This window comes from Saccostrea echinata, unplaced genomic scaffold (genome assembly GCF_033153115.1).
Source record: "Saccostrea echinata isolate AGI-Se365-2 ecotype Australia unplaced genomic scaffold, CSIRO_AGI_Sech_v1 ptg000016l, whole genome shotgun sequence".
Lineage (NCBI taxonomy): Eukaryota > Metazoa > Mollusca > Bivalvia > Ostreida > Ostreidae > Saccostrea > Saccostrea echinata.
This window is the reverse complement of record NW_026889765.1, coordinates 24,232,241-24,243,060: the sequence shown is the minus strand read 5'-3', so window position 1 is coordinate 24,243,060 and position 10,820 is coordinate 24,232,241. Positions and strand designations below refer to the sequence as shown.

The 10,820-nt window shown below is 32.8% G+C and overlaps 1 protein-coding gene across 1 annotated transcript; it reads right to left on the bottom strand.

The window, feature by feature from the left end:
- Nucleotides 1-2,153: 2,153 nt before the first annotated feature.
- LOC133188577 (uncharacterized) lies at nt 2,154-9,842 on the bottom strand. The gene is made up of 10 exons (XM_061324058.1): nt 9,738-9,842; nt 7,544-7,754; nt 7,232-7,305; nt 5,775-5,885; nt 5,240-5,449; nt 4,922-5,037; nt 4,646-4,760; nt 3,626-3,851; nt 2,500-2,564; nt 2,154-2,389 (listed from the first exon to the last, which is right to left on the bottom strand). Exons 1-10 carry the CDS (start codon nt 9,793-9,795, stop codon nt 2,241-2,243), a joined length of 1,335 nt encoding a protein of 444 aa, XP_061180042.1. The 5' UTR covers nt 9,796-9,842; the 3' UTR covers nt 2,154-2,240.
- Nucleotides 9,843-10,820: the final 978 nt, after the last annotated feature.

The window sequence follows — 10,820 nt, the reverse complement described above, 5'->3', positions numbered from 1 at the left end:
TAACAACTAAGATGCAAAAGTTCAACACTACGCCGCATACTGTGAAACATAATTTTTGTTTGTATCGAAAGCTTGTATTCTAAAGTACTTGGAAAGTGCTGCTAGAATCGTGTGGTTAACATAAATTGATGCCAATTCCTTGATCGTATATGTAAAATGTAAAAATTTTGGTAAGGTTTCATGCAAAACTTTGGAATAATTTTTTCTGTGTTTGGAGAGTAGGATTCTAGCAGCACTTTTCATGGTCCAGTGCTGTTTTTACATAATTATTTTCACAAAAAGAAATGAATTATCCCCGGGGTAGTGTTGAACTTTTCACTTTTTCATTAAGGTAATTTTTCTATTTATAGACGTCACGTGATGACGTCGTAGTGGAGTGCTTCTTTTAGCCTCAGACTCAATGACGTCTATACAATGGATAATAATAGTAAATGTTTTATCTATGGCTTTTCCGATTTATTAATGTTACATCTAACGAAAAAAGTCTAAATTAGCCGAAATATGATCTGTGTACTGCCTTAACGTACCCGCGTCACTGAAAGGTGACTGAATCATCACTGAATGATCCCTGAAAGGTAACTGAATGATGCTTGAATGGTAACTGAATGATGGCTTATGGTCACTGAAATGTTTTAGCCATTCATTTAACTGAGTTCATTCAGTCACCATTCAGCCTACATTCAACTGTCTGAATGGTGAGATTTTATCCTGGATGTGATTATGGATGTTGCCAACAAAAGGCTCTTTAAGGCACCGCGTCTGTAAGAAGATTATTTTGACTAAACTCGTCGGTTCCTTAAACTTAAATTTGCCAACAAAGGAATAAATGCTGTGAATGTTAAATATTTTATTAATCACAAAAGGTTAAGCCTTGCATTCCACCATATTTCAAGTTAAAATCGACAACCTGCATTTTCTAAAGATATTCCCAATATGTTGCTTCCAAACTTTTCAATTATAAATTAACCTAACATTGCTTAGATATTGAACAAAATCCTCCTAAGTGTTCTTGCTTTTCTTTCAACTACAGTCCACCAGTACAAGTCATTACCAGTGAAGTTAATAAAGTGGAAAATAAAACCTAAAAGCAATCATTTTAAAACGTCCTTAAATACAGGGAGCCCCGATCTTTCAGTTGGCGAGAGAACTTCATTCCTTTTATGAATCATGTTGAAGATGATGCGAGACGTTGGGCTAAATATGAAAGGGAAAACCTATACATTTTGTCAGAAAAGATGAAGTGATTTAGAAATGTATTAAAGAATGGATTAGAAAGGTAAAAGGCAATATGAACTATCTATCTTTCCGTTTTCACTTAATTGGAGGTGATATAAAGAATTAGAAAGACTATATAAATAAAATATTATGGTTCGAGCAGACAAAGCTTATAACAATATTGTCTTTTTTTGTTTTTAAGGCTCATTAATAAAACTGCATTTTAGAAAAACTCAGTTTTAATACTGTTTGGAAATCCAACATATACTCACAGTTTACTTTCTGAGGATGAAATTCTTCAGAACCCCATTTCAGTCTAATACTTTTCACATTCAAAGTCAACCAAGGTGAGAACGATCTACTCCATCTCTACTTGATTCCACGTGCACTGCTTACAAACAAAGATATATTCTCTGGTCCAGCAAATGCCCTATCAAGCCCCTATCTTTACTTCTTACAAAATATCTACTGTTGTAAAGGAGAAACTTCAGACGTACTGTGCTTTAGAAGTGGTGTAAATCAAATGTGGATGCTCAGAACTCAAAAGAACGTCCAGAAAAATTTAAAATCACCAAATTTTTCACGTCAATAACATCAAAATACTATTTTTTCACACTTTATACAACTTTTCCTCCAGATAAAACAAAAACTAGGCTTTTTGATATAAAGGAACTGCTTCTTCAATAGAAATGGAAGACGGAATTTTTTGTATTTTGTGATTGGTCCACATCAAAATTACTATGTTAAAAATCACTCTGATTCTAGACAGAGGTACTATGAAGTTTATATTGAATGGATGCTGGAGTTCCTCGTTGACAACATTTATGTAGCCTCAGACATATTCACAAATATATTTTCTAATGTGTGTCCCATATCAATCTTGCAGATGTGTCTTTAATCAAGCCATAATATATTTCGCACAAACAAGAAATGAAACATAATGTACATCATTTTATTTAGTGCTTTGATTCGTACTTGGACAATCTGGTGTACTTTGGAATAAATACGTCTTTCTTTGGAAGGCATTATCTACTATTCGTTTTACGAGTGAGGACTTCATAACCCCGATTTCCCTTGATATCAGCACGGTCGAACCAGTTACAGACATTAGTAAAGGTACTGTTGATATCCAGCTCTTCTCTTGTTAAATACGACGGGATATTTTCTGGCTTACCTAACATAAGAATTAAAAAAAATATTTTTTAAGAAAATGTTATTTAACCAGACACTATTATGATTATATGAATTGTATTATTTTTTGTGATCAATTACTTATTTCCTTACCTATTCTGTATCTTACTGTGTCATTATTTAGTGTGACAATTTCCATGCACACAAAGTCTTCCTCACTGCATAAAATAATGCAATTTTTATCTTGTTTTCCAGTTTCAAATATCTGGCAGAATTGTACAGTCAAAGTCAATGATCTGTTACATATATTAATGGGATATATTTTTGATCTGCAAAATTTTTTTCTCAGTTACGAAATAAATATGGTTCCTTAACCTAGTTAAATCTATTGAAATACTTCTGCTTATTCAATCATGATTTTTATCTAAAAGTACCTGTAGATGTAGCTGCAGAACTGTAGCTCTCTATGAGGAAACTCGGATAAATAAAGCAGAGAGCTACAGATTAAAGCGTTGTAAAAAGCCTCGATTTAAGTGGCCGCTTTTTTGTCGCTCACTTCGGGTATTATTTCTCGTATTTTATTGGTTTGCCTCGCATTTAGAATTAACCATATATTTTACTCCTATTCTTCATATTTTATTCAGCTTTCAACGGCTCCAACAGCCGTTAATGGTTTTGAAATGTCGGCGTAAAACATTTTCCATTCCAACGTCCATGTTGGGGGTCGTGTGAAGAAAAATGTCTTTCAAAGAACATACACTTGCCAAGAAAATATAAATAAAAAATTCAGGCGGTTCAAATATCATGGATATTGTCTATAAAGAAGACATTATGTATGTTGAAAAACTTAAGATAAATAAAACTCGGACGTATTATTTCAGGATGACACCAACATGGACGCCGGAATGTATTTTTTTTAACTGGTACTCGTTAGGAACCGTTGAAAGGTAAATAAAGAATGAGGAATAGGAGTAAAATATATGGTTAATTACCGGACAACATTCTTAAAGCGGGGAAAAGCATAAAATACAATAAATAATGCCCGAAGTGATCGACAAAAAAGCGGCGGTGTAAATCGAATGTTTTTACCACGCTTGGATCTGTAGCTATCTGCTTTATCTGTCCGAATTTTCTCAAGCAGAGAGTTACAGTTCTGCAGCTACTGTATATGTAATGCAATGCATTTTTACCGTTTCATGTCACAGAGCATTAAAAATCCCAGATGTACATGTAAGTGTAAAATTTATTGATCAGAGTTGTTGTAATGGCTTGTTCTTACCATTTACCAACCAACACTCGCGTCATCAAGTACCGCGTGCCCGATCTCTTTTGACATGCGTAGAATGCATCCAGGAATTCAATGGCATCAGGTTCAGTGTAGAAACGAATATTGGTTTCATTAATAGCTACATTATATTTGAATCCAGGCCCACGTGTGACCCATTGTCCAGCAATGTCGCTTGGCAAATTACAGCGAGAGACCATATTCTCAGTTGAAGGAACAACTGTCAATAATATCATAATCGAAAATTTTTCTTATATATAAAGCAAATTGATTAATTTCATTAATTGGAACAAAGAGCAAAGTTCACCTAAAGCCTTTGTTGACCCTGTGAATTCCTGAAAACTCAAAAATGGCCTGTTTTAGTTGGAAATATATTAAATATCACTTAGACTCTTAGTGACTTTTTACATGTATCTATTGAAATTGAAGTAAGTTCCTCGCTAATTCAAGAATGAATACATCATGAATTACGTCTTTCTTCTCAAATGCTGCAAAATTCTTCAAAAATGGCCAAAAGTTGAAGCTGTTTTTCAGTATTTTTTTTATAGAGCCCAACCTTTGATTTAAAATGTGCAATTACACTTAATAAAGCAATTTTGTTGAAGATTGTAAATCCTTTCTTGGATCAAGGGGTGGTTTCATATTTTAGGCTTTGCTGAAGATACTCAAAAACACCCGTTTTCTGCAAAATTCATGAACATTACAATTTCAAAAAGTTTTTTTAAAAACCTGGACTCTCAAAGGAAACGTTAACTTTCTTATCGAAAATGAAAGCACTTTAAGTCGCTATTTTATATTGGTGTTTAAAACGGAACGTACGTTTTGACCAGTTAATTGGTATATAGAGAGGACCATTTTATGCATAAAGTAAACCTAGCTCTTTATCTTATCTTATCCAATTTTAATTAAGTATGAGGTAACAATCTTTTGATGTCGATGCAAAGAGACCGTGAACTTTTTTTATTTTGAAATTTTAAACTAAATATGATTTTAAAAAATTATGGAATTACTAACTGCTTGTCAGAACTAATCTGACTGGTCCACTGTAGATGCTATTCAAGTTCGCGCAAGACGAAAAACGGGACATCACCCATCGTTTCTTGTTTCCTCTCTGGGATTTCAAGGTCAACTGTAAGGTCGCCCAAATATATATACATATTTATTAGATTAGAGAGAGAGAGAGAGAGAGAGAGAGAGAGAGAGAGAGAGAGAGAGAGAGAATAATGATCTAATTTCATAATTATAGCGTATAGTTATAGAATATGATAAAATATAATAAAATAAAATCACCAAACACTTGAATTTTTCTCTAGAGTCCTTGTTTACAGTGTCTGCAATGGCAGCGAACGTGTAACCAATTCCATTTCTTTCAGCATCCCATGAGCCCATACACTGGTATCTCAACTCTATCATATTGAAGGAAGGATTTTTATATAAACAAAATTCGATTGCCGAATCTCCAGATATCCTTTTAAGTATAACTTGATGCATATACGTAAGGTGATGTCGGTTAATAACAGTAAACTCTCTATTAACTCAATGGTGGCTACTACATGTAACAGCGATTATTCAAATCGTTAGCTTATTTACCTGAAATGGATGTCTTACTTTCATTTTTTGACGTGCGTACATCAGGGCATCTGCCATATGTCATGTAGAAGACCTCATTGTCTACGTATGGGGATCCTGGATCCTGACAGGCTTTGATTTGACTGTCCGGGTTGTCACAGATACCTCCTCCCCCCATACCTATCTCATAAGAGAACTGGTACAATCCTTCAAACATTGTCTCACAGTTTACTGATCGAGGTGTTTGTCCTGCAATAATTGAGAAAAGCACACTTTTGATGCAATTTAATATTTTGTATCGCGATTTCCTTGCGTTTATATAACTTATTGCAGCTTTTTATGAGGCGAAGATCTCACAGTTCTTGGGAGATTCCTACACGTCTCTAAAGTGTAGGTAAGTGACGTATCTTTCTTTATGTTGCTATTGCCTAAAGATGTTTTTTTTTTTTTTCAAAATAATCTTTATCAGAAAAAAGACGTACTGATAGAGATGTGAATATTATAATTATCTCTGAACAATCATTTATATTGTACTAGAAAAAGACAATGTAACATATACCAAAAAAATTCTTACTAAACATTGTGACTGCTTCATCAGTGCTAGGAAGGCCATAGAAAGGATCCATAGCTCTGCAGGAGATGTTCAGAGAGATAGCATATCCTACATAAGCAGGTATACAATCACCTGGAAAAATATAAAATAATGATATTTCATTTCAGATTCCGTAATTGTTTTTGAACTATTTATTATTACTGCGTTTCCATTTATTTATTAATTTATAATCTCATATTTTTTTCTAAAACTTGTAAGCCACCTTTCCGGAGCCAACAGTTATTTTAATAAGGATGAAGCTAATAGCAGAAAGTGTAGGTAGCTTAAATATAAAAACCGGAAAAAAAACCCTCAAGACCCATGAATTCACACAAAATAGTGATAAATAAAAAAAATCTACAATCTTGTAGGCATTTAGCTCACATAAATTACTTTATATACATAAATACACTTTTTCCTTTTTCATTTATTTATTTATCTATCTATTACTATTATGATTTTGTTTTTGTTGTCGTGTTTTGTTACGATTTCTCGTGCCCCGTAATCGAAGGGGTATATAGTTTTTGCCCTATTCGTCCGTCTGTCCGTCCGTCTGTTTGTCTGATTGTCCGTAAAAACTTAATCTCGCCCATAACATAGCTATGGCTTTCATATTTCACATTTGTATTCCTTGTTACTTTGGGTAATAACATATTTGAACAGTTGATGCTATGGCTTTCATTTTACACGTGTATTAATCGTGACAAGACCTTTTCATGGATGACCTCGATCTTAGAGTTTGACCCACTTTAAAAAATTGACCTTGGTCATAACTTTTGAACAGTTTTTTTCTAGGGCTTTCAAATTTCAGAGGTATATTTCCTTTGACATGACCTTCCTTTGCATACTAACCATTTTGACGTTGACCTTGGAGATTGACCTACTTTTCAGAAACTTTAACCTTCGCCATAACTTTAGAACAGTACGGTGCTAGGGCTTTTATATTTTGCATGTGTATTTCTTACGACAAGTCTTCTCCTGCGTACCATTAATTTTGACCTTGTAGTTTGACCCACTTAATTTTAGAAAATATTAACCTTGACTATAGCTTTAAAATGGTTTATGCTTGGGCTTTTATATTTACCAGGCATGTCCTTTGATACAAGTCCTTTCTTTGGGTAACAATATTCTGATCTCTTGACCTTGACCCTTGAGTTTGACTTCCATTTGAGAAACTTTAACCTTCACCATAAGCTGCCAATTATTGGGCATATTGGGCATCAGTGTTTCACAAACACATCTTGTTTTTATTTCGGTTTTGTTTTCCTTTGCTTTACTGTTTTGATTTCCCCCGCTTTTTCACCCTAAAAAGGGTTACTAATTTTAGAAAAGATCGATGAATGTATGAAAGTCTTTTCCTCGTTACATCATTGCATATTATAACTGTTACTATAGTATATTGAGTACCTTGTTACATATGATCTTATTTGCATATTTACCTTTCCTGTATTGCAAAATGTTCGTTGTTCGCCATAAAACATCTACACAAAAATAGCATCTTTCCAAACCGCCACTAGTCAAGAGAAAAAAGTTATATTAAAGAAAAAAATACTTTTGATAAGAATGATGTATTGATGTCTCATAAACATAAAATGATTTTTTTGTTATTTAGGTCACGTATATTTTAATGTTAGTTTTAATGTTTTGTACGTCTACTACTATGATTATTTTTCAATCATAGTTCATGCTACTTTTTACAGTGTTTCAGAATATTCCCCAAGAAATGCTAATTCAAAATCTAAACAGCCAACCTGCTGACCATGAACATGGTGACATTGTTGCCATCCTGCTGAGGGCCTGGGGTAGGGTGGATGAAAATATCCTCACAAGTTAACTCAGTGTCATCCTCATTGCTGTCCCATTTGTCGGCAGTTATCTTTGTAATGATATCAGCTCCCAATTCCTGACTGTACCAGTCTCCATGGAAATAGTCAGGTATGGTACATCTACCTGTAACCCTTACTGTTAAAAAAACAAATAGATTTTCTGCTGAGCTATCATTACAGGTTAAGACAATGTTTTACATCCGTTATCTGAAAAAGAGTAGTTAAAGGTAAAAATATTTATTTTATTAATTGATTTCAGTATGTAATAGATTTCACAAATGCAGCTAAAATTACCATGAATTCATAATTTCATTATTGTTTAATGTAACACTTTAAAAAATACTGCATCTTAACACATGAACACTAGTTGTTGCTTATTAATTCTTTTTTTAAAAAATTGACTTCCTGTTTTTTTTTTCCAAATAGACTGGTGCCATTGAATGATGTTGTCTGATCGAAGTTTTCATCGTAACATATTGTCCTTTAATTCAATCATCTCTTGAAATTTTCGAATTCTTGGGACCATTTTATCAAATTTCTGCAACTTTTATACCATCCACTGGTGAAGAGATTTCTAAATTTTTCAAACTGAGGTTCCAAGAAACTTCAAAGGGGAATTATAAAGAAGCGAAAATTCGTATGATAATTTTAAAATCTTGTAAGGAGAGACGGTAATAAATGATATAAAAAATGAAAGTTTCTCATGTATTGTACATTTAAATGTCTTTACATCATTAATTTGTCAAATAGGAATGTTAAAATAAAAAGGAAGGAACTGGCTTTTTAAATAAAATAAATTACAAGCTATTAGGGCAATTTTCTTGAAAATTATACCAATGAAGAAGAAATTCATTTTTTTATTTCAGATTTTTGTCCGTGACTCTTGAGAAGAGTTTCATAGAGTTTCATGAAAGCCCCCATAGATTTTCCTAAATGGTTCAATCATATAAATGTCGTCCGCATGGCGCAGTGGTTTGAGCGTTCGCTCTAGAGAGTGGGTCTTTACTTCGCGGGTACGAATCCCACTGTGGGACGTGGAGACCGATCCTTCAGATGAGACCGTATAAACCGAGATCCCGTGTCGCAGTAGGTGCTGGCATGAAAAAGATCCCTCACTGTTCAATGAACCTGAGTGCCGAGTGTAGGTCAAAATTTGCAGCTCTCCACCGGCAAGTGGTGGCGTCTCCATATGAGTGAAAAATTCTCGAGAGGGACGTTAAACAATAAACAATCAAACAAACAAATCAATCAAGCAAAAGCTGTAGTAATTCAATTCGACATGACAGACTCTACAGGTAGTGAAGATAAAAGTGTGTTTATAATATTATGTCCAGGATATATCGATGTTTGCTCAAGGTGGCTTATAGATAAAAATAGGAAAGTTCTTTTACAAAATTAGAGGACAGTAATGATAGTTTTTTTAGATTGTCAAATCAAAATCCTAGCATCCTCTTTTAGTCCAAATCCTTTTTTACAAAGAACTTATAACTGTCTTAATTTTTTTTAAATAGATCTCACCAAGTGTATAATCTCACAAAATTTTACACGATTTTTCTTTTATCAAGAATAAACAACTTCAAAAAGATATCACTGAAAGTTAATCATAACTTAATGAGATATCAAGAGGACAATTATTGCTTGTAAAAACAATCTACAAAATATTGAGCAACCATTTCAAATACAGGACTGAATGCAGGGTGTCCTCAAACACAATTGAAATTTAGAGTTCAGATTTAGTCCAATTTGCCAAGCATCCGAATTGGATTTCTGAATATTTAATAATCTTTCTATTAATGATTAGCCTCTTAACTTGCATTATTGTAAAATACTGTACGTTTGATAGAGCAAATGTTTCAAAACATATCGTTCAAGAAGAGAGTAACTACAGGTTGTTATCGACAAATATATCCGATGGAAAAAGGTTATTATAGCCCATGTCTAAAAGAAATGTAGCAATGTTAAAAATTATATATCATAGATGGCTTTGTAAAGATTGAATTTATATACAAATATAAAAACATACAGTACACAAAAATTATTGTATTTATTTACAGGTACAAATATATTTCTTTACATGCAAATTTAATTATATAAAATAAGAGTAATATGAAGTACTTACCGGTCGCTTGTAGAATTGAGAATAATAATGGTAAGTACATGTATTGCAATGCAACCATTTCTAGGTGTTTTATGCAAAGGGTTCTGTTGAACTGCAGAAGCAGATGGTATGAATTTATTATATATGCAACATATTGCTAGCCCCAGTCGTGGAACAAAGTTCATATGATCGATTCATTTTAGTTCCTGCCGATAAATTGTCGTTAACTATACTTGAAAAAAAAAATAGAACATAGTATTAAACCTTCACTGATTGTATAAAATAAGGCCAATTGTACTTTGAATTTTACTATAAATTTCCATATTTCCTACATATTCAGAGGGTAAAGAGATATTAAGACATTGGTCTTAAGTGTATGTAATACGTTACCAGTGGGGAGTTAAACATGTTAAATTTGAATACTTGAATAGATTACATATTGGAAAAAAATCTGTTTATTAATTTCTAGGTAAATGTGCATTTTTAACTGATCAAATAGAAAACAGTCGAATTAAAAATTCTGGACAGCTGGATAACAAATTAGATAATATAACCTATAAAAATGACGTTGTTGTTTCCAAATTAAGACTAAAAATTTCAATTCTACCAAAACTATTTCCTAAAGAATTACTGACACATTTCTTGTGTAATTTCTCTTCTGCGTACTTATCTTAATCTCTTTGACAGTAGTCAGACTTTTAATCTCTTTTGTAAGGCATACTTTGTTGAATTGTGGCAAATATTTACATGCTTTTCATTACAGTACAAACAAAACAAAACACATCGAACAAATGAATAAACAAAAATGAAATAAAGAATTGTCAGCAAACTTTCTCAGCTTTTCAAAATTTATCTATGAAACATTCATTGATATAATTTTTGAAATTATTTTTATAATCCAGAAAAATTAGACAATTTGAGACTCATCGCTTTTTATTCTGGGCTGTATTTTGCATACAAATCGTGTCCTTCACATTTGAAATGCTTTGAAATTGTCAAAATGACATTTCATATGGAGGATAATGTAATAATTCTCATCAAATTGTACTTGAAAGGGACCCCTAGAATGTCAAATATAGCTATTGGTAAAATTACATTGGTAAA